We start from the raw sequence: 20,774 nt of genomic DNA on the forward strand, positions 1-20,774 counted from the left end.
CACACACACACACACACACACACACACACACACACATACATACAAATTAAACGCCACACCAGACCAGGCGCACGCGGCGAGGAGGGGGCGTGTACATATATCACATGTCCATGGGCATACTGCGAACGCCGAGCAGGGGGGGACTTGGGGGTCGGTGCCGCCGCCACATAGGTGGTGGGGCCTATACTTGCCGTGCAGAGAACGCAGACGAGGCGAGGAAAATCAAGTGGGGGTGAGAATTGACGTTCAAGTAACAGGTGATAGGAAGCGATACGGGAGGATATGATGGGGAACGAACAAAAGATCACACTGGCACTTTGCGCATCGTCACAAGTCATCGCTAGCATTATAGGATGAGCCCCTGGAGCATTTGATTGAACTACCTAGGCATCTGGAGCTTAGCCCTACCAAAAAAATTGAAATGAGTGACTTCCCAGTTCGTTGGATACGTGGATGTCCTATGCCTAGGATCCACTGATAGAATTGGATGCCCCAAGATCGACGAGTTGACGATGTGAAGAATATGGCAACCCATTGCCTAGCCCAATACCTCTGCTAACCATGTTCCTGCTCATGCGGGTTCCGAGTGAAACGACCCAAGATGGGGCCGGAAGCGATGAACACATAACGTGAGTGAAGAGTGGCGGTCGAGATATCTAGATGAACCACATGGTACCCTTGAAATGCTCGATGTTCTGGGGATTGGCGCCGCTGGTGCCGATAGGGAGCAGCGGAACCGACTCCATGCGGCGACCATGCATGCTCTCCTCGTCCTCACCCTTGGCAAACACGCCAGGCTCCTTGCGTGTCTTTGGGTCCTTCTGCGACGAGTTCGCGTTCTCATGGCTGCGGCCTCGATTGCTAGCGAGATGAGCATAGTAAACTGCCGGGTGGAGCGAAACCGGCGTTGTCGAGCGCGCGTACTGGTAGCATTGCTGGTAGATCATCTTTTGCAGCTCGTCCGGCGACATCTTGACCTCGTCGTGGATGACGTGGTAGTGCACAGGACGAGCAGTGCCCTGGATGGCCACGTGCGAGCAGAGATAGAAATCGTAGTGGAACGGGTGGGTGACCTCCCGCTCAACCACGGTGCCCGGAAGAGGATTGCCGTTGCGGTCGCCCGCGCCGTTCTCGCGAGGGAAGAAACGGATGTGGTGACGCTTGGTCGCCACAATGACCGTGATCCGGGGGCTGGGGCCACCAAAGCTCTGTACAATCTTGCGTACCTCCTCCACCTCGAGCTCCAGGACTTGGGAGAACATGCCATCCGAGACACCGTCGCGGAAGTAGAAGATGTCCTGGGGGGTCGTCCTGTGCATCTTGCACCAGCGCGTGATCAGAGGGCGGAGCATGCTCTGGACGTTCGCCGGAAGGAGGACTTCAACACGGTGGCCGTTGGTCTCGACGGCCGCGGCGTACCGAGCAGTTTCCTTGTCCATCGATACGGTAATAGCTGCCATCGATGACTGAAACGAGCCTGGGCTGGCATGGGAGACGTCCACACCAATCATCATGGTGGGCTTGCTGAAGGAAACCCCCTTCAGCTTGCATGTCTGTCCACCCAGCTTGGCGTTGACCTTCATGGCCACGTTCGAGCAGTATTGCTGCTGGTTCTTCCTGACATGAACGGCCTGCAGGCACTGAGAGACTAGGCCGTAGCGGCAGTCGGCCGACTTCTTGATGCGCTCGTAGTTGATGATTGACTTGTCCCGCAGGATGAAGAACAGCATCTGGGGGTGCATCTTGTTGGCATTGCCCGTAGCCTGGTACGCCTGCTCGACAATGTTGCCGAGGGTCGTGTTGGTTGAGGGGTAGCTCAAGAAGACGGGCTTCCTGGCCGTGTTCACCTGGCCACCGTGGCCCTTGAAGATGCGTATAAACGAAGCCATGAAGGTCTCGATAGAGGCCTTGTCGACGCAGTTGTCGATGACGACCACTCCGTACGACTGGAGGGGCATGGCCTTGTTCCCCTCAGAGAAGACCTTGCCACGCAAGTCCCAGCGACCGGCGACGCCAGGGTTGATGGTGCTGCCCTGGTACTGCATCTCCGGGTTGGGGATGACACGGGCAGGCACCGACGCCATCTGCGGCGAGATCTTGATGCCAAAGGCGTTGAGCCAGCGGTCGTTGGCCCAACCAAGCTCGTTGACGTTCTTCATGATGTCTTGGCCACGCTCCTTGGGGCGAGTCACAGCGAACTTGATCATCTTGGACGTCTGATCGGGGTCCAGCTTGAAGGGATACCGCTGGAAGAGCTCCATGGTGCAGACCTCCAGGGGGAAGATGCCTGCGCGGGTCGTCTCGATGAGCGGGAGACGCCAGTTCTGGAGGCGGCAGTTGTACTGCTTGACGAAATGATCGAAGATGCTGATGGTCTCGCCAGTCTTCTTGGTGAACTTGTAGGTCTTGGCGTTGGCGCCCGAGGGTCCACAGGTCGGGTCAAAGACAAAGCGCTTGACGCAGTATGACTTCTGGTCCGTCATCTTGCCGCGATGGCCGACGAAGAATCGAATCTTGTGCAGCTTGCGCAGAGCGCGGAAGGCCTCGGACGGCATCAGAGCACCTTTGCTGTCGGCCACCGGCTCGAAGAGGTCGGGCAGGCGCATCATGGTCTGATTGGACCAGCGACGGTCAACAGTACCGATGAAGTTGCGAACGAGATCCTCGAAGCCCTGCGACTGCCAGAAGCACGTGTTGGCCACGTCGACGTTGACTCCGAGACCCAGGCGGCCCTCCTGGATCGACTGCGACATGCGGATGGAAGCAAATGTTCCCTTGAGCATCTCGACGATGGCATCGCCCATGGGGGTGGGGTTGGCAGTCTTGGAGTAGAAGTTGCGCTTGATGGCCAACATCTTCTCCGAAGGTCCCTGGCGCATGACATGGTCAAGGAAGTTCAAGCACTCGAGGACCGAATTGTCCCACTCCAGCTTTCCCTGGAGGTAGTGCTGCAGGGCCTCCATGCGGATCCTGCCAACCTGCCTCATGGTGAACATGAAGCAGTTCCTCTTGTCACCACCGCCTCCACGGCCGTACTCGGCGTCCAGATCAAGTTGCTTCTTGATGTCGATGCTGCTAACAGACGACCAAGCCAGGTGGCGACCGTCGTAGATGATGGGGGCCTTGACCTGGTCAAGCATCTTCTTGATTGTCGGCGAGTTGAAGCACTTGCGAGCGACGATCTCCGGCTTGATGGAGGCGCCGGCAGAGATCTAGACAAGGAGAGAGCGTAAGCATGTATTCTGATGTCCATCGGAGCAACTTCATCAACTGCGATGGAGTAGAAGAGGCTACTTACGTCGTAAAGGAAGACATCCTTGTTCGAGATGGCCTGGACAGGGAAGAAGTTCACACAGACGTTGATCTTCTTTCCCATGTTGCCCATACCGGGACGGCGGGGGTAGGGCGTCTTCAGCTTCTCGACATAGGCCTCAGCGGGCAGATCGAGGTTTTTATTCCACTGCTTGTTGCTAACAAGGAAGTGGTCCTTCATGGGATCGCGCTCCCGAGCCGGGTCATGGCCGACAGCAGGGTCGGCGTTGGTCCAGCCCGAGGCTGGAGCAGGGCGGTTACTGCCTCCGCCCTCACTAGGGGGGCGAGACTTTCCGGCGTCACTAGGAGCCTTTGAGCCATGAGACTTGCCGCCCTCACTCGGGGGACGCGAATGGGAGCTGCCTCCCGACTTGGCGCTATGAGCAGATCCAGTGTTGGACTGGATTGACGAGCTGCGGCGGTGCGAGCCCTGGTCATCTCCAGGGCCGTCCATGTTGAAGTTGGGCACCTGAAGGTGGTTGCCGCCGTTTCCAGCCATGTTGCTCGAGCTAAGACGATCGATGGTCAGTCTAACCCACGTTGAAGTAGATAAGAGGATGGTGTGCTTAAGGACAGAGGGGAGAAAACAGGTGTAGAACACAGTCTGAGACAGATATACCCAACGGATGTTCTGCAGAAATATGTGTCGAGGTTGCGCTGCAGATTGCGCAAGAATGCGGATTTGCGGATGATATCTAACTTACCTTGGGAGTTCAAGTTGATGAGGTGACTGTGCGGGATTTGCTGCTTCTGTGTGAAGCGTGGCTGTTGGAGCTGAGTTGGAAGGTGTCGGGAATGTGTTAGTGCTGGCTGGCCTCGGATCAGCTACTAGCTTGGCGTTTGCAAGATAAGCTGGATGAGAGTGTTCCGAAGGTGGGAGTGCGAGAAGTGGTCGCGAGTCTCTCGTGGGTGGGAGAAAGATGACCCAGAGTGGAGGGGGTTTTGGGAGGTGTGAGAGAAAAGAAGGAACGAGGGAAGGGAGGAACGAGGGAAGGGAGGAACGAGGGAAGGGAGGATAAGGCGTGAATTTATGTTCTCGGCAGTGGCAAGAAAATGGTTGAAAGACTCTAGTTTGCGCTTGCTTTTCAGAACTAAGTCTTGCAAACTCTAGCGAGCGGTGACTTAGGAGCGATGATGATTGTGACTGAGCTGGAGAGCTCGGGATTGTGATGCGTGACTCTTGATCGAGATGTAAAAAACCGGATCTGGGATCCAGCTGTCGAGCTCATGAACTACCTAGCAAGGTGGGCTTACCGGAAGGAAAGCTGCGGAGGAGATGATATGCGGGATCTCGATGAGTGAAAATGTGGGGAGTACAGCTCAAAATCTCCAGGTAGAAGACGGGCGTGAAGGATGGGCGCATATGATGGGATATTAAGATGGTGGAGTGCGGGAGATAGGCAATGATGTAGCAGCGACAAGGACCTCGTGTGGGTAGGTACGTGGCTGATACTGAATAAGCTGTGAAGTCGAAGGAAAAAGTGGCGATTTGAGAGGCCAGGTGGGCTGGGGAGAAGGGACGCTTTGAAAGCTGAGGGGTAGGAACCAGTGGAGTGCGATTTGCGTCGAGACGTAGTTGGGGCTGAAGACAGGAGCAGTAGGATTTCAAGAAGAGAGCTTGTAGACAAAATGATACCAACACTAGAGTCGAGATTCCGGCTTACCTTGAATCTTTCTCGGTCAAAGTTGGTGGCCTGGCGAAATAGTTGTCGAAACGTCAGCTGCCGCCCTCGCGAGTTGGCAAGATGAGAAAGATTGGCAGTGAGGACACAGAAGGCCAGAAGACGTATGCGGTTCAAGGGCCGCGGGATAGTGCAGAGAGAAGACTGGTACTTGCAGTTCTTGGTGAAGAAGCCGTTGATGTTGTGTTAGGGACGTACCTAGGCACGGAGGTAGCTGGGAGAAACAGAGGGGCGGTTGCGGTTGTGTCAAGGTTCGGGTTGGAGTTGGTGTAGGGGTCAAGAAGAGAAGGGTTAAATAGGCAAAGAGTTGTGGGTCTGTAGGCAGTAGGTTGGGAAGTTGTAGATGTTGGGATATCTGGAGGCGTGGGCAGGTGGTGGGTAGATGTTGGGATATCTGGGGGCGTTGGTCGGTAAGAAGACGGTGTGATCGGATATCTGGGGAGGGGAGATATATGTGATATCTGGGCTAGCTGACGGGCTCTTTCTGCTGAGCCAAGATACAAGTATCCGTAGGCCGGACGCAGTGTGCTGGAGCTGGAGTAGGAAGCTGGAGAAGGACGCAACGGGAGAGATATCACGACGGAAACATGTAGCGTTTGTCAAGGAACGGCACCGAAGCAGGCGCAGTAAGGAAATCTGTGACTTACGTTAAGGTCTCACACTCCGTAAAGATACTCGACGATAGCAGACTGCGCGACTCAGTCTAAACTATCGACGTGTGTTCTCTGTAGGTGTATGGGAGGAGAGGGCGTACGTGCTCGTTCTTTTGGAGGAGCGTGTGCGGGTGTGGAAGGAGGAGAAAAACTTTGCGGATGAGAAGCGGGAGGGAGGGCGAGAGATAGAGCAGCCGCCGGGGAAATCACTTTGGAGCCAGCATGCAACTCTAGGCCCGGCAACCGGCAGGGCGGGGAGGGGACGGTTGGCGATGACGTAGGTTGGGCAGTGCCTGGCGTGGGAGGCTGCGACACCGAAACGGCAGGAGCGGCCCAGAGAGGGTGGTCAAGACCGTGAAGGGAAGGTGCAGACACCATGTGATGGCAGGGACCCGGCGACCGCAGATACAGTCGGCGAACGGCCATAGGCTGCAGATGGGGAGTAATGTGGCTGCCGCGTCTTCGCGTGTCAAAATGGCTCGGCGTTTGTTAGAGTCAGGGAGACGGCGGGAGCAGCGTGCCGTCACTTTTTGTCGCTAAGCGATGTCGGAGCGAAGCTCGGACGCACCTAGCAGGAATAAGGGGCGCGGCTGCCTGTAGCCGGCAAGGCTGACTAGCTCTGGCTAGGACTATCAGGTGTTGGCATGTCTACGACCCTCGTTCTTGTAGAGACTGGGCCTACGGGGAGACATGCGATGGGGGCATCCAAACCCACACTCCCAACATCTTTTCTGGCTGGCGCTCGACAGGCATCTGGATACTTGCATGTACCACGACGAGCAAACGGCCTCAGGACGATCCCAGGACGACTTGCAGGCGGGTTGGGCGTCGATGCATCTCCCCACCACATATCACACACTTGCAAGCTGCCGATACCCGAGGTGGCAAATTTCAGATGTCCTATGTCTACAGAACACCGGTGCGCAGAGGCAACTGGAGAAGCGGTATGTTCGGGCACCACGAGTGGAAGGAGAATACTTCCAGATGCAAGCCCGGGCGCATAAGGAGTCAAAAAGAAGTACAAAGCTTGGCATGACAATCCAGACACCAGTGCTCGGAGCGAGCAAACGGGATGGCGACGCACACCCGCCATCAGGGCCGAAGGCATTTACCCCCAGCTCCGGATACATGCATACCTCCTACCCGCGCACGCCCTAGCCGGCCCCCCCGGCAAGACTTGGCGAAGTAGCTAAAAACTTATGGTTGGTGAATATAGAGACTAGATCTCCAGCCTGGAGCACCAAAAGCGGGAGGCCAAGACAGGGCGCCATAGAGCTAACCTGGGGAGATGCTATGGGTACTTTATCAAACGAGCGTACGGGTGATCGGGAAAAAGCTTGCAGCGAAAAAAAGCCGCTAAAACGGTAAAGGGAAAAGAAGAGTCATAACGGACACGTGAAGTAGCGAGATCAGCCTGAGAGAAACACCTCAGCGACCATCCGCCCTACTAGCACGGCCAGGTGGCAGTATGCGCTGAGATGTAGATACCTTGATTTGATGCTCTGGGGCCTATGAGCTGCCTAGATGACCTCCTACAACCTCCTTAGGGCTTCGTAATTACATATCTGACATGGGTTGACTCTCGAGTGGTCGAGCTGCGGATATCATGCATCACCTGCGTGTCTATATCGAGGCTTACGAGAGAAGTTTTTTTCACCTGCCGATGTTCAGAGAACCCTCAGGCTAGAACAGTTCACTTGTGCGAGAGATAAAGCCAGGTCCGGAAGGGGGACCCCAGTAGGTAGACTCGGATGATGAAATGAAGACTGTATTCAACTGTCTGCTTGTCTCTCGTGGTGCTTTGGTCTACCGAACCACCCAGGGTGACTTGGGTGACTAAACGTGCGACGTTTTGTGACCACCGTGAGAGGTGATGGAAGAGGGGAACTGGGTAAATGCTCCGAATAGTGTTACAAAATTGTGAAATACGAAACGTGATCTTCTAAGGCATGGGGCGCCCGGTGATTATGATAGAGATGGGTGAGAAGGTATGGGAGGGTGATCGGGATGTGATGCCCGCATGCTGCTACCCGCATATCTAGTATCGGTAACTTCCATAGGGTGGCTGAGAGGATTGCTGAGGGGCGGGCTGCTGGTACAACTGCTGTGGCGGAGCCCCGTAGCCGTGTGCAGGTGCCGTTGCTCCATAAGGAAGTTGGGGAGGTGGTGGCCATGCACCCGTGGGCGCGCCTTCATAGCCCTGAGGCGGTGGCGCATACGGTTGCACCGGCGGCGGTTCGTACGAATCACGCGACGCTGGACGTTGTTGGTATGTAGCAGAAGCAGAGGCTAGCTGTCTCCTCGCGTCGCTAAAGGGGCTATTGGTGCGACCTATCAGGCTTGGGGAGTCGCGGCCCTGATGGTGGTGCCCGTGTGAGGCGAAGTCAGTGGATACTTGGCGTCCATGGTTCTGGCGTGAGGGCCCTTTCTCCTGGCGGGTCTTCCACGCAGGGTAGTCGGGTACGTGCGTGTCACGAAGCATATCCATAACCAGTGCCGAGTTCAGCCTGGATGTATTGTAAGACTCGGCGTTGGGCAGCTGGCTCAACAGAAAAGTGATATCGCGTGGAATGGAAGGGGCTGGGGCGCTGTATGAGGAGCCCGCGTTCCCGTGGCCGTGACCATGTCCATGCATTCTGCGCTGGTTTTCCAGCCGTCGCCCAGCGGCTCCCTTGAGCGGCGACTCGCCCCGCTGGAAATCACGTTGGTCTCGTTCCCGATCCCGGTCACGGTCCCCACGCTGTATCTTCTTTGGAGGCGGGTTGGAGTCGTCAAAGTCGTCGATAGGGAACGGCCGCTTCGGGGAGTTTGTGGGTTGCATAAACTGGGGCCGTGGGCTGTTGAGCGGTCGCGGGCCGCCGGGACTACCTGGGGCTGGCAGGTTGGACTCGATCGAGGGCATCAGAAGCTTGGGTCGTAGCTGGGCCGCGGGTGAAATGATGAAGCGGGCGGTGATGGGATTGAACTCATCAGTCCCGATTCGCGCGTTGGTTCCGAATCGCGCGGTGAAATGAGCAAGCTGGGGGTCCTCGGGGAACAGCTCAGCCATTCGCTTCTCCAGCTTGGCTGTCTGAGATAACTCGCCGAATCTGGACGAGTACTGATGGAAGTACGAGTATAGAGGCTTTGCCTTGTGGACCAAGGCAGGCTTCTGCGTGAGCCTGTTGACACAGGTCTCGAACACAACACGCGCATCTGTGGAGTTGGGGGTATTAGTTAGCTGAGGGTCCTGCGGATACGATAGTATGGGGAGAAGCCATAGCCTCCTTGCAAAAGGCTTGGCAGGAAATCAAAGCTTACTCGTCGTGTCGTCCTTTGCATGAAGGTACCTCAGATACTCCAACATGAAGTGCTCGTCCTCCGGAAAGAGCTTGGCACCACGCTCGTAGATCTTGGTGCAAGAGATATCCTTGTAGACCGTCCACTCCAGCTGGGCCATGGCAATGTAGACGTCGCTCGACAGACGGCCGCGTAGCCGGGCCAGGGTGAAAACTTGTCGCATACCGCCCAGCGGGGCCTCCAACTTTTGATTCCCCTTGCCCTGGATGCGGCGCATGGCGCGGGCAAGGGCGATCCATACGAAGGAGACGGTACGTCCGAGCAAGTCCGTCTGGGCGGCGAACCCTTTCTCGATGCCAGAGATGAGCTCCTGATTCTCGTCGGGCTGCGGCTTCTCGGCAGACGCTTCGCCATCGTCGTCATCCTCCGACTTCTGTGCCGGGGCAGCCTGTGGCGCACTCTCCCGGATCCTGGCGATCTCGGCCTTTTCACGTTCCTTCACCGTCTTGATTTGTGCGTAGAGCGTGTCGAGGACCTTGATGTACGGGGCTTTGACGGCGTTGCCCCGAGCGATCTTGGCCTCGTCGCCTTCATCGATGGGGTACGTCGTCTCGATGCGGTCGGCATGTTTCAGAGCCAGGAGCACGCTTTCCGAATTAGCTTCAATCCCTTCGGTAAGAAACGCCAGGCCAGCGTCCTTGCCGTTCAGAACAATGCTGTTCTCGAAGCACCACTCTGCCGCATCTACCCATATCTCAGGGCAAAACCGCAGTGCCATGATCGCCTGACGGTAGGTGTAGAGAATGCGTTTTTTGAGAAGCTCGGGTTCGTCGTTTGCCAAATCCAGGCGGTCTTCCTTCTCCCACTTGATCCAGCGTTGCCATATCTCTAGTTGTTCGGCGAACTCGACGTCACCTTCGAACCCTGGAGCTGGAGGGAGACGGGGGAAGCTGGAGCGGACGAGATTCCTGGTAACGTTGTCGAGCGCCATGTTGGCACTCTTGGCGGTCATATAGGCCGGAGAGCGCTCGTTCACAAACTTCCTCGATGTCGCCGAGTTCGTGGTATTCGCGGCCTTCTCGAACAGGTCATACTCTCTCCACAATGAGTTGACGTTAGAAATCGGCATGCAGACAGCGCGCTGGAACGCCTTGCGCAGTTGATCCATCTTTTGCTGGTCTTGCCATGCAGTACCGCCAATGGTGCCCGGTGCCAGGCGGATAAACTGGATATAGTCACTCCAGATTTTCCCCGCATCCCTGTCGATGCCTACGTTGTCGATGACGAACTCGTACGCCTGTGTAACCACCTTGCGCGCCTGGCCGCTAGGGTCGTTCAGGTCGTTTCGCCGACGGATGTAGTCGAGGTAGACAGTCCAGAGCTGCACGTTGGGAACCGACATTAGGGATTTCCCAAACAGGGCCTCGGCTTCGACAAAGTTGCCCTCGTTCAGTTCCATTTCTAGATATTTAACCCACATGTCGGCCTGGGCAGGTGGCGAAGGGTTAGCTTACTGGTACGCAATCGAAAATTGTCAGTCCAAGCGTGCTTAGCGAACCACTTACCGCATGAGGGAATACAGCGAGAAAACGCTCGTAGGCACCGCGAATCTCCTGGATGTTGTTGCGTTGATGGTAGGCGGCCAAGAGGGACAGCCAGGCATCGATTGCTCCTCGCGGGTCTTCCTTGACCCGGAGTTCAAGGGCCGGGATGGGGTCATAAGACATGATAGGAGGGACAACACTGGCATGGCTCGGCTTTGGGCCATCAAGGTCGGCACCTGCCTCCGCGGGTTGAGCAAGGACGGGCGAAGGTGCCTTTTGGGCGGCGCCGTTGTGAATTTGGACAGGTGACTGGGGGAGCGGCTTTGTAGCAGGCGGCTGGACACTGGGAGCAGACGCGTCCTCGTTTTCAGAGTCATCGGAGTCTCCCACTAGGAAGCCGCCGGCAGTCTTTCGCTTCTTTCCAGCAGGCTGAGGGGAGGGTTTCAACGGCTTAGAATCAAGGCCAGTGACGGCGCCAACGAGGGAGACAGATTCGGGATCATAATCGGCCGCATCTTCGGAATCACCGTTGGCAACAGAGGCAGCTTGAAGCTGTTGATTTGAATCATTGCTGTCGCTATCCTGCGTGGCCGACTGAGGCTCGTCCGGCCCATCATCATCGCCATCTTCATTCCAGCCCAGGTCAGGTTGAGCTTCGGGGTCGTAGTCCGCCATGATGGCGGCTGTTTGCGCGGATACGTCAAAGATGGGTCGCGGGGAGAGCGAGCAAAGGACAGGGAAGTTCTGGATACGAAGGACCAAGGCGTGGATGGCAGATCGAGTCGAAGCTGTTGAGGCTAGTTTGTCGCGATAGGTTAGGAATACTCGAGGCTGGGACAAGAGCTAGCTGGTTGGAGATTGGGGTAGGGTCTTAAATACCTCGACAATGCGACCGCAAACCAGTCGCCGGATTGCGCTGGGCTGTGTGATGGTCAAGGGATCGCCTCAAAGAAAAATGATGAATGAGAAGGCTAGGGAAAGGCGCGGCGCGGCGGGCGCGCGAGGTTTGCTGGCACAAAGAACAAGCCGACCAACTGGAGGGCTGTCTCTCTTGCAGCGTGCTTGCTGCTTTGCTGGAATGGATCAAATGTCAGCCCGCGCGGCGAACAATTGGCGACATGGAATCGATTGCATGCAGCGAGTGGCAGGGACCGCTCTATTTTTTCTGCGCTTGGCCTGAATCGGAGACGGGGAACGCCTGCCCAGGGCCCCACTGCCAGCGAGCGTGTCCAGCCACGAGCACGCGCCACTCTTGATTGCGACAAGCCTAAGACGCGCCCCACAAAAAGCACGCTCGCGCCTGCCCGTCTGGGCCGTCGTTGATAGGGATGTGCTGGCGGCGGCTTGTCGTTCGAGAACTCGAAGCCCGCCTCGCCCGCGTGCAGACCGCCGGCGCGGGGCAGACACAGTCACCCTGGCCACACAAATATCGCGTTGGCTAAGACCACTCAACGCGTCCCAACCCCAGCCAAATCTCGACGCCGACAACCCAATCCACAACCGCTGGAGCCACCTACCCCAAAAGACAGCCCCTCTCGTCGCACGTAGCAACGACGGGCGCAATCTCGAGCGATTCAAATATCCAGACGGCGAACCATCGCACGGGATTCTCCCACACCGCAGCTGCAAACTGCAAACTACCGCGCCCTTGTGCCACTCCGACTTTTGAGATTTTCCTCTTCTCCTCCACAACCTAGGCCCCCGCCACCGACCGCCCTCACCACATTGTCAAGATGTCTGTCGTTACCCTGCTCGGCGTCAATGTCCTGAACAACCCCGCCAAGTTCACGGACCCGTACCAGTTCGAGATTACCTTTGAGTGTCTGGAGCCTCTCGAGAAAGGTACACTTGCTTGGCGCACACGCCTCTTGTTCACGCACAATTCTAGGGATGAGACACTGACAAGACCTGGAAACGTCTAGATCTCGAATGGAAGCTCACCTACGTCGGTTCTGCCACCTCGTATGTCAAACTCTCTCGCACACCAGCAACTTCTACCAATGCCCATGCTTCTTTTTTGTTTCTGACGCTCCGCTCCACAGTGACCAGTACGACCAGGAGCTCGACAGCCTCGATGTGGGCCCGATCCCTGTCGGTGTGAACAAGTTCGTCTTCGAGGCAAGCCCGCCCGACACCAAGAGGATCCCGGATGCGGAGGTCCTTGGCGTCACCGTGATCCTTCTGACCTGCCGCTACGACGGCCGCGAGTTCGTCCGTGTGGGCTACTACGTCAACCATGAGTACGAGACGGACGAGCTCAACGCGGACCCGCCAGCGAAGCCTATCATCGAGAAGGTCCGCCGCAACATCCTCTCGGAGAAGCCCCGCGTGACTCGGTTCGCCATCAAGTGGTATGTTATCAGCCCGCTACATGGAAGCACTCACACGAGCGATTCGCACCCCATGGCCCTCGTGCGGCATGAGCTGACGCCAATACAGGGACTCGGAGCTCACTGCCCCCGCCGAATTCCCGCCTGAGCAGCCCGAGGCCGATCTTGCTGCGGATGATGAGGAGTACGGCGCCGAGGAGCTGGCTGAGGAGGAGGAGGAGGCAGCCGCCGAGGCCAACGGCGAGGGTAGCGCCGCGGCCGCTGAGCCGGGCCAAGACGCCGAGATGGCCGGTGCCGAAACGGAGAACGCCGAGAACGGAGCAGCCGAGGAGGAGCTCTCTGATGAGGAGGGTAGCGTCGATATCGAGGGCGAGAGCGAGGACGAGATCGAGGACGAGCTAGAGGGTGAGGTGGAAGGCGAGGTCGCTGCGGGCGACGCAGACGATGCCATGGAGGTTGACACCGACAGCAAGCCAGCGCAAGCCGCCGCGAAGCCGACGGTCATGTCTCACTAAACCCCACAATAAGCGACGCTATCTCGAACGGAATCCCGCAGCATCATCCGGGCGGCGGCTGTGGAGGGGCTCCCTCCCCTTCTTCGGCACGACAGCACCCCTAGTTTGCCTGCTCCAGCCTCGGTTAGCAAGGCATGGATTTGGTCAGAGTCAGCCGGCCATCACTCACCAACGCGATTTAGACGACGGATGAAGCAGGATTTATGAATTGTCGGACTCTCTTTTCTCTTGTTTGGTATCTCAAATGGGTTGCCGATGGATGGTGGCAACGGCCTTGGAATGGATAAATGCTTGGGCGGAGATGGAGTTCATGGTAGGGCTGCTGTCAGTGAAGCAAGCGTATCGGTCAGGGTATTGCGGTCAGGATGAGGGGGGTTAATGTCATGGATACCAGAGCTAAGGGAAATAGATATCAGACGTGTTTGCGTGCGTCATGTTCCAGCTTCACTTTTCTGTCTAGTGCTGTCTAGTGCTGTCTAATAGGTTGATTCACTGCCTAGGTGTCTACGTACCTACCTGCCTGCCTCGGTACGTGCCCATGCTGCCGCGGATAGAGAGACCCCTACATTGAGGGGTGTTCGTCCACTTTGGCAGGGTGCGTGGGCGTGTGGCTTCCAGAAGACGCCGAGCCGCACGTTCAGCCGACCCTTGCCGCTGCAGCAAGCTGAAAGCGGCCAGAGAACCCCGACATCGACAGCCCTGTTTTGCGTCATGCCAGTCCCCAAAAACGAAACAAGGTAAAAACGAGGCGGTTCCCCGGTCGGGGCACGTCTCCGGCTGGGGGGTGTGGATGGATGCGTTGAGTCTTGACCCAAAACAAGCACCGATGGAGGCCGGCGGGTGCCGTCAAGAAGCGTCTGGTGTGGAGTCAAGTGCATTCCGGGCCATGCGTGCCTGCGCGCTCTGACGCAACCCCCAGAACGGCTGTGCGAGCCCAGCTTCTAGCGGCCGCATGCAGGACCATGCGTGTGCCCACCTGCCCTGGGGGGCTGTGCTGCTGTGCTCCCCTCCTTTACACGTGAAGACTCAATCGCAACAAACTGGCGTGCCGAAGTTGCACTTTTGTGTCTGTTTTTTTTTTTTAACCCGCTGGAAGCCGACGGGCGATTGATATTTTATCATTTCCATGCCCGTCTGAACCCCCCACGCGATTGAGAGCTGTCGTCCGTCATCGGTCGGAAGCTCGCCCGTCCGTGCCCTGCCTTCCTTGGCTTCTGGACACCCGATCAGGACACCTGTGCGCATGCAAACGGCTTTCTCTCAGCAAACTTGTTTGTTGTGACGACCTAGTATGGGTGTGCTGTTTTGCTCCCTCGCCTTGGGTTGTCCCAGAGAAGCCACCCCCGTCCTTCAGAGCAACCTGCCCAGCAGCCGCCGGTGCTCAACCTATATCAACAAGCCTCGTCTGAGGGGCCTTTACCGACCGACCGATCCCCACCGCGTTACCCAAGTCGACCGCCAACCGCTCCCAACCTTCCCCAAGCCACCGCGAACCTTATCCCTCTCGTCCTCCCGGAGTCGACGGTTCGAGTCCAGGTTGGAACAAGAAAATGGGCGAGCAACAGGCAAAGGGGATTTCAGGGGGCGCGGGCACCCGTTGGGTGGGTGGGTGGTGGGTGCCCGGGGGAATAGAAAGGTACATGTACCTACATAGCTATCATCAGTAGGTGCTGTAGCGTGATGTGTTGCGAGGGCTACAGGTAGTTGTACGCCTGTAGCTGTAGCCCTCATGTAGCGTGTTAGGCCTAGTACTTGTAGTTGTAAAGCCCACACAGTAAGTCGAAGAAAAATCCTCGAGTGAGGGTTTTCGTAGCTGTCCACCCCCATCTGGGGCTGGGCAGTGAGCTTTTTGGGCACGTGGTGAAATCAATGACTGACAAGCAACATCTTCACTCATACACCTTGAAGTGTGCGCCTTCTTTGACCAACTGCTCCAGGGCCCTCCGCCGAGAAAAATCGCGATTTGATTGCAACTTTTTAACCAGCTAATTAAATGTGCTTACCATGTTTGTAGTTTAATTCCGACAATTACGGGCAGGCATCTCCCAGGTGCACGTCCATGGCAGTCTTGGACGTTGAGTAATTTCAACTTGTGGTTGTGCCCGATTGGGAAGAGGAAATCGTAGGCCATTGGCGCAACGAAACAACAAACCACAAGCACCAGTAAACCATGGCGATAGGGGTGGCGGTGCGTGGGGGGTTTGAAGATGAAGAATAATTCAAGCTGCAATCATCAATCGACGCAATGCCACAGTGGCCCTCGTCATGTGCCGTCTGCAAGGGAGCGTTATGGTCCATCGACGGTTGCCCGGTTTCTGAGCAGGTGCTTGTTTTGTGGTTCCGACTGCTGCAATTCGAAGCGAGGGGACAAGAAAAGGAGGCACACGCCCCCTCCATAAGCTTCCTGCGCTTTAGCTTGTTTTTTTCCCCGTGCCGGTTGCCCAAACCTGACACCGATGCTGGGCGCGCGCGGCTGAGCAGCAGCCCCGTCTTCCCCGCATGGGCCCGTCGACAAGTCAATAACAGCCTGCCTGGTCACGTCCCATGTCGTCGGTCTGCCGTTCCGGGGGGCGTAGTCGCCCATCTGCACGGGAGACCACCCTCGTTATGTATATATTTGTGTATATATTTCCCATCTTCCCTCTTTTCTCTAAACCCTTCCCTTCTCGCATATCTTCTTCATATCCGCTCCTGAAGTCATGACATCCCAACAGAGGCAAGATGAGCTGCTTCGTGAGCTGCAGCACTACCACGAAGAGTCTCTCAAAACACTTAGGTCACTCGAGACTCTTGCAGCGGCCAACCACACGACCCTGCCCGAGATGGGCACTAATACTAGTAGACGCCGAGCAACCAGCTTCTTTTCCTGCACAGCGCCCGAGATGGATCGAGGAGCCGGCAGCGGCAGCGGCAGCGGAGAGGTGCTGCTGCCCGGGTCGCCCTCCCTCCAGGCTACCAATATGCCCGCTGTGCCGATCCCGCTCGCATCGTCACTGCTCAGGCCCATCACGCACACCCTCAGCATAGACAGCCAGCACCTCTCGGTGCACTCTCCCTTGGCGGTGACCGACCTGGGCGTGATGCAGGGAGGCAGGCACATCCCGGTGTCGCTCTACAGCAACGAGTCGGACGCCGAGGAGGAGACCGACTTCATCCCCCTGCTGCCCCTTCCCGACCACCGACAAGCAAAGCAGCAGCAACAGCAGCAGCAGCAGCAGCAACAACAGCAACAGCAGCATAACATCCCCATCCTCCCCGCGCCGCCGCGCCGCCCCTCCCCGCAGGACGGCGAGGTCGAGTCGGCGCAGACGCTGCTGCCCGGCCGGTCCTTCTCGGGCGAGCAGCTGGTGCGGCACGTGCAGGGCCTGGACGAGGGGCGGGCCGGCACGCTCATCGCGCTCCTGGACGAGACGTGGCGGCGCAGGGCCGAGCTGGACGAGGCCCGGCTGCTGGCCACGCGCGAGGACGAGCTGTACGGGAGCGCGACGTACGAGGTCTACGACGTCGGCAAGGACTCGGTCGCCACGCCGCAGCACGACGACAGGGGGAGCGCCGGCGACGGGGCGCTGGATCTGGAGACGGTGTGGAATACGGTCAGGGTGAGTCGTGTGCCCGGCCTGATAGTTGTCCATCGTTGGGCTCGTGCTCTTGTGTTTTTGTTCGTGTCTTGCTCATCCGTTTTGTGTTTAGGAAATCAACACAGTCACGGTCCGGCAAGATCAGAGCCCTGCAGGCTCTATAGGAGGTGCTGTTGGTCGAATGACGTGAGTGCAGTTTTTTTTTTTTTTTGGGTCTTCAGACGCGCCCTCCCTGTGGCCCCGAGAAGTATCAAGCTAATACGCAACAACAGGATCTTGCAGGAGCCGTCGCCCATCATGCTCAGCACAGCACACCTAACCATGGCGGAGCACTTTGACATGGACGAGCTGATCCAACATCTGGTGACGCCGCAAGGAAACAAGGGGAAAACACGGGTATGTTTTGAACAGCCACACTTGTCAACGTTTCCTGGACATTTTCTGAAAAGATCCTTTCGTCTAGGCCTACATGCAGCACCGGGCCTTCGAGTCGTCCGAGGTCCGGCAGCGCAGCTTCTTCTTCGTCTTCAAGTACTACACGGCGGTGGGCGAGGGCCTCAACCCGGCGCCGTACCAGCAGTACGACCGGCGACCGCAGGACTACAAGGCCCCCGACCACATCGAGATCACCGAGTGCAGCTCCGTGCTGGCGCTGTCCCTGGGAGGCCCGCCCGTCAGCCCCATCTACATGCGCGGGCGGCGGCGGCGCGGCTACCGGGTGGGCAACGTGTTCGGGCACTTTGCGCCGTGGCACCTGCTGAGCGTGCAGAGCTTCGCCGACAACGAGCACTCGATGCGCAGCGACGGCGACGCCAGGAAGCCCTTCTACAGCGGGCCCTACGCCTTCCTCGACTCGCTCGCGGCCGAGTACCGGGACGCGGCCAAGCGGTACGCGCTGCTCAACGAGATGATCGCCAAGCTCATCACGCCGTCGAGCCAGTTCATGTTCGAGGTCAAGCTGCGGGACAAGCTGCTGTTCGAGGACAAGTACTTCACCTACAGCCGCCGCTACTTCTGGGCCTACAACAGCCTGGCCCTCATCAACGACAGCATCAAGTCCATGATGGCCGCCTACGGGGACACGTTCGACCAGGACTTTTGGGAGGGCCGCCACCGCACCCTGTGGCCGCTGCCGCCCGTAAGGGACGACGAAGACGAGGAAGGGGGGCTCCCCGCTGAGGCGAGGAGGAACTACCTGGACAAGATGGCGGCGCTGCGCGAGGAGCTGAAGCGCACCATGCACGAGCTCTGGGCGGTGCACCACCGCAACGAGGTGCTGCGCAAGGAGATCAAGAGCCTGCGCGAGCAGCTCTTCAGCGGGTCCAGCGTGAAGGAGAGCCGCCGGGCCATCGAGCAGGGTGACAACATCAAGATCCTGACGAGCGTGTCCATGATCTTTCTACCGCTAACTTTTGTGACGGTGTGTCTTTTTTTTTCCCCATGGTTGTTTTTTTTCCCCCAAACATAGCTGCGAAGGAGCAAAGAACACTACTAACCATCATCTAGTCCGTGTTCGGCATCACAAACTTCGACATCTCCCCTGGGGACTGGAGGTTCGCCACCACCATGATCTGCGTGTGCGTGCCCTTCTTCGTCCTCATAGTGGTGCTGCAGACGCAGGCCGGGATGGAGATGTGCAAGCGGCTCGGCGGCAGCCTCAAGGGCTACTTCCAGGGCGAGGACGAGCAGACCAGGCACCGGCGCGAGCTGCAGTCGCTGGCGGGGCGGGTCGACGAGGGCGTGCGCATGGCCACCAGGGCGTCGACGACGGTCCAAGGGGGAGACGGCGGCGGCGGCGGCGGCGGCAGAGGGAGCGGGAAGAAGCAGCCGCTCCTGTTTGGGCGGCGCAAGAAGGCGGAACTCGGGGGCGGGCCGGCGGCGGTGGCGGCTGTTGTTGCAGATGACGAGGCGGCGAGGGGCGGTTCCATCAGGGGAGGGTGGCTCTGGGGCTGGCGTCGCGTGTTCTTCGGTGGCCAAGCGCGAATCAAATCTGCTGATGAGAACGTTTGATGTGACTTGTACTATGTCATGGTAGAGCGGCTGCTGTCATTTCTGCGAATTTCTCGTCCATCCTTGTATCATCTCTGGGAAGTTTCTTTGGATTCGGCATTGTTGGGTATCGTGTTTATTGTTTATTCCTGTTTTTGTTGTTTGGGGAAGCTTGGTCGTCTTTCATAGTAAGCGCTCTCCTGTTATCAACTTGGCACTGAAGCTCCTATTGCCGTCTTCTTGCTCGAGATCCTGAAAATGGCGCCCCCAAACCTCGACTCGCCCTCCGTCATCCTCATTCATTCCTTCACGCCAACCACTTGGCCGTTCTCGGTGCCTTCCATGGACGGCCCATCGGCCGCGCCAGTGGCAGCCTTGTCGCGCTCCCACTCCTCTGGGGTCTGGCACTTTGCGGTCCAAGCGTGGATCTGCGCAATCTCCTCCTTGAGCGCCGCGTTGACCAGCCGATGCCTTTTAAGCGAGTTCTTGCCCGCGAACTCGGGCGAGACGATCAGAGTGGTGAAGGCTTGTCCGCAGCCCCCTGAATTTCGGACGTCAGCGGCGCATTTTTATCATTTTATCACAAGACGGATAGAGGATTGGGAGACATCTCGAGATCTCGAGACTTTGTCAAGGTGGCGGGGCTTGAGAAAGATATGAATGGGAGCACGTGAACTTACCTGACATATCCGTGACTTCCACATGGATCGCCTTGAGCCTCTCGGTGAGGGCGGCCTTGATGGACTCGTCCGTGATGGAAGCAGCCATTGTACCTGGGGGAAGTTATCAGATTGATAAGATCAATGCTGCAGAGGTGCGACGCGATCGGGACGCTTGAGCTGGGATTCGATGCATTGCCCCGCCATTCGGCATTGAGTCCACCGCATGGAAAACCTGATGGCGTCACCAGCGGGCTGTCTAAAATGTTCCAGCGCTCCCAGTGGGGCAAATCATTGTGGGCAGCGGGGGGAGACCACTCAATCACTGTATTTGATAACATGCAACCGGGCAGAACGTCGCTGCTGAATCAACTTATGCATGCCTGGGGAGTCACTGGGAATTTTTGGTACCTGCAATTTTTTGACTTCACGCGCTGATCTGGAGCCTTAGAGTAATCTATTGATCGCGCCTCGTGGATGCCACGTCTTGCAAGATCGGCGGCGACGTTTATCCGCCTCGGAGTGCCAGCGTCCCGCTTCACTTGCCTGGCAGCGGGCTCATCGAGAATCACATCTAAGCCGCATTCCAAAAGAAGCTACCTCGCGCCGACGAGGACAGTCCTCACGATGGCTGCCCGCCCTCACCCCTTCACCCAAGCCGTGGTCTCGGCAATGAGGTCACTGTATGTATGCTTTTGTATAAATAAACGGCTCGGCGGCTCTGCCAAGGCGACAAGACTGCTGACCAATGACCACCACCAGATACCCCGAGGAGATCGCGGACAGGGCCTGGGACAACGTTGGTCTCCTCCTGGAGAACTTTGCCCCAGCTGACCCAGCATCCGCCCCTTCTCCGCTTGTGCTCCTCACAAACGATGTGACTCCCAACGTCGTAGAAGAGGCCATCGCCAAGCGAGCCACAGTCATCGTCAGCTACCGTAAGGAACCCTTCCGCCCCTCTTAACCCCCACCGGTAGCTACCTGCATACAGCAAGGCTAAATCACAACCGCCCAAGACCCCCCAATCTTCAGGGGCCTAAAGTCCATCACCTTGGACGACCCGCAGCAGCGGTTCCTCCTGCGGCTGGTGCAGAACAACATCGCCGTCTACAGCCCGCACACAGCCGTCGACGCCGCCCCCGGCGGCCTCAACGACTGGCTCGCCGACGCCGTGACCTCGTGGGCCGGCGTGGCCTCGACCCGCGCCGTCGCCAAACCGCTGTCCGGCCCGGC

At 57.7% G+C, this 20,774-nt stretch overlaps 7 protein-coding genes across 7 annotated transcripts in view; 4 read left to right on the plus strand and 3 right to left on the minus strand.

Moving 5' to 3' along the window:
• Positions 1 to 656: 656 nt before the first annotated feature.
• Positions 657 to 3,811, minus strand: GGTG_05449 (hypothetical protein; the record flags this gene model as incomplete). Its single annotated transcript, XM_009223252.1, has 2 exons — positions 657 to 3,212; positions 3,299 to 3,811. 2 exons carry the CDS (start codon positions 3,809 to 3,811, stop codon positions 657 to 659), a joined length of 3,069 nt encoding a protein of 1,022 aa, XP_009221516.1.
• A 3,628-nt stretch (positions 3,812 to 7,439) lies between these two features.
• On the minus strand, positions 7,440 to 11,635 carry GGTG_05450 (mRNA 3'-end-processing protein RNA-14). The gene is made up of 4 exons (XM_009223253.1): positions 11,350 to 11,635; positions 10,492 to 11,267; positions 8,948 to 10,412; positions 7,440 to 8,842 (listed from the first exon to the last, which is right to left on the minus strand). Exons 2-4 carry the CDS (start codon positions 11,143 to 11,145, stop codon positions 7,686 to 7,688), a joined length of 3,276 nt encoding a protein of 1,091 aa, XP_009221517.1. The 5' UTR covers positions 11,146 to 11,267; positions 11,350 to 11,635; the 3' UTR covers positions 7,440 to 7,685.
• Positions 11,636 to 11,795: 160 nt separating this feature from the next.
• GGTG_05451 (histone chaperone asf-1) lies at positions 11,796 to 13,814 on the plus strand. Its single transcript, XM_009223254.1, has 4 exons — positions 11,796 to 12,312; positions 12,393 to 12,432; positions 12,513 to 12,821; positions 12,910 to 13,814. The coding sequence occupies exons 1-4, from the start codon at positions 12,204 to 12,206 to the stop codon at positions 13,313 to 13,315; spliced, it is 864 nt and encodes a 287-aa protein (XP_009221518.1). The 5' UTR covers positions 11,796 to 12,203; the 3' UTR covers positions 13,316 to 13,814.
• Positions 13,815 to 14,865: 1,051 nt separating this feature from the next.
• GGTG_05452 (hypothetical protein) lies at positions 14,866 to 15,304 on the plus strand (the record flags this gene model as incomplete). Its single annotated transcript, XM_009223255.1, has 3 exons — positions 14,866 to 14,916; positions 15,040 to 15,089; positions 15,253 to 15,304. 3 exons carry the CDS (start codon positions 14,866 to 14,868, stop codon positions 15,302 to 15,304), a joined length of 153 nt encoding a protein of 50 aa, XP_009221519.1.
• A 528-nt stretch (positions 15,305 to 15,832) lies between these two features.
• On the plus strand, positions 15,833 to 19,205 carry GGTG_05453 (hypothetical protein). Its single transcript, XM_009223256.1, has 5 exons — positions 15,833 to 16,914; positions 17,006 to 17,079; positions 17,166 to 17,289; positions 17,357 to 18,313; positions 18,400 to 19,205. Exons 1-5 carry the CDS (start codon positions 16,015 to 16,017, stop codon positions 18,901 to 18,903), a joined length of 2,559 nt encoding a protein of 852 aa, XP_009221520.1. The 5' UTR covers positions 15,833 to 16,014; the 3' UTR covers positions 18,904 to 19,205.
• On the minus strand, positions 19,014 to 19,807 carry GGTG_05454 (BolA domain-containing protein). The gene is made up of 2 exons (XM_009223257.1): positions 19,563 to 19,807; positions 19,014 to 19,423 (listed from the first exon to the last, which is right to left on the minus strand). Exons 1-2 carry the CDS (start codon positions 19,648 to 19,650, stop codon positions 19,182 to 19,184), a joined length of 330 nt encoding a protein of 109 aa, XP_009221521.1. The 5' UTR covers positions 19,651 to 19,807; the 3' UTR covers positions 19,014 to 19,181.
• A 361-nt stretch (positions 19,808 to 20,168) lies between these two features.
• GGTG_05455 (hypothetical protein) overlaps positions 20,169 to 20,774 on the plus strand; it is a gene marked incomplete at both ends in the record, with an annotated part of 1,467 nt that continues 861 nt past the window's right edge. The window contains 3 exons of the mRNA XM_009223258.1: positions 20,169 to 20,224; positions 20,304 to 20,479; positions 20,558 to 20,748. Of these exons, the coding sequence (XP_009221522.1) occupies positions 20,169 to 20,224; positions 20,304 to 20,479; positions 20,558 to 20,748 (423 nt within the window). The remainder of the gene's footprint in view (positions 20,225 to 20,303; positions 20,480 to 20,557; positions 20,749 to 20,774) is intronic.

The sequence above is a fragment of the Gaeumannomyces tritici genome, assembly GCF_000145635.1.
Source record: "Gaeumannomyces tritici R3-111a-1 unplaced genomic scaffold supercont2.3, whole genome shotgun sequence".
NCBI lineage: Eukaryota > Fungi > Ascomycota > Sordariomycetes > Magnaporthales > Magnaporthaceae > Gaeumannomyces > Gaeumannomyces tritici.

What these genes read in the sequence shown, in the direction of transcription:
- GGTG_05454 (XM_009223257.1), bottom strand. Translation starts at nt 19,650, where the DNA reads ATGGCTGCTTCCATCACGGACGAGTCCATCAAGGCCGCCCTCACCGAG. An exon ending in GGAAGTCACGGATATGTCAG is followed by an intron (nt 19,424 to 19,562) that starts GTAAGTTCACGT and finishes TCCGAAATTCAG; the next exon opens with GGGGCTGCGGACAAGCCTTC.
- GGTG_05450 (XM_009223253.1), bottom strand. Translation starts at nt 11,145, where the DNA reads ATGGCGGACTACGACCCCGAAGCTCAACCTGACCTGGGCTGGAATGAA. An exon ending in TCGCTGTATTCCCTCATGCG is followed by an intron (nt 10,413 to 10,491) that starts GTAAGTGGTTCG and finishes CCACCTGCCCAG; the next exon opens with GCCGACATGTGGGTTAAATA. An exon ending in TGCAAAGGACGACACGACGA is followed by an intron (nt 8,843 to 8,947) that starts GTAAGCTTTGAT and finishes CCAACTCCACAG; the next exon opens with ATGCGCGTGTTGTGTTCGAG.
- GGTG_05453 (XM_009223256.1), top strand. Translation starts at nt 16,015, where the DNA reads ATGACATCCCAACAGAGGCAAGATGAGCTGCTTCGTGAGCTGCAGCAC. An exon ending in GAAACAAGGGGAAAACACGG is followed by an intron (nt 17,290 to 17,356) that starts GTATGTTTTGAA and finishes CCTTTCGTCTAG; the next exon opens with GCCTACATGCAGCACCGGGC. An exon ending in TACCGCTAACTTTTGTGACG is followed by an intron (nt 18,314 to 18,399) that starts GTGTGTCTTTTT and finishes ACCATCATCTAG; the next exon opens with TCCGTGTTCGGCATCACAAA.
- GGTG_05451 (XM_009223254.1), top strand. Translation starts at nt 12,204, where the DNA reads ATGTCTGTCGTTACCCTGCTCGGCGTCAATGTCCTGAACAACCCCGCC. An exon ending in TACGTCGGTTCTGCCACCTC is followed by an intron (nt 12,433 to 12,512) that starts GTATGTCAAACT and finishes TCCGCTCCACAG; the next exon opens with TGACCAGTACGACCAGGAGC. An exon ending in ACTCGGTTCGCCATCAAGTG is followed by an intron (nt 12,822 to 12,909) that starts GTATGTTATCAG and finishes ACGCCAATACAG; the next exon opens with GGACTCGGAGCTCACTGCCC.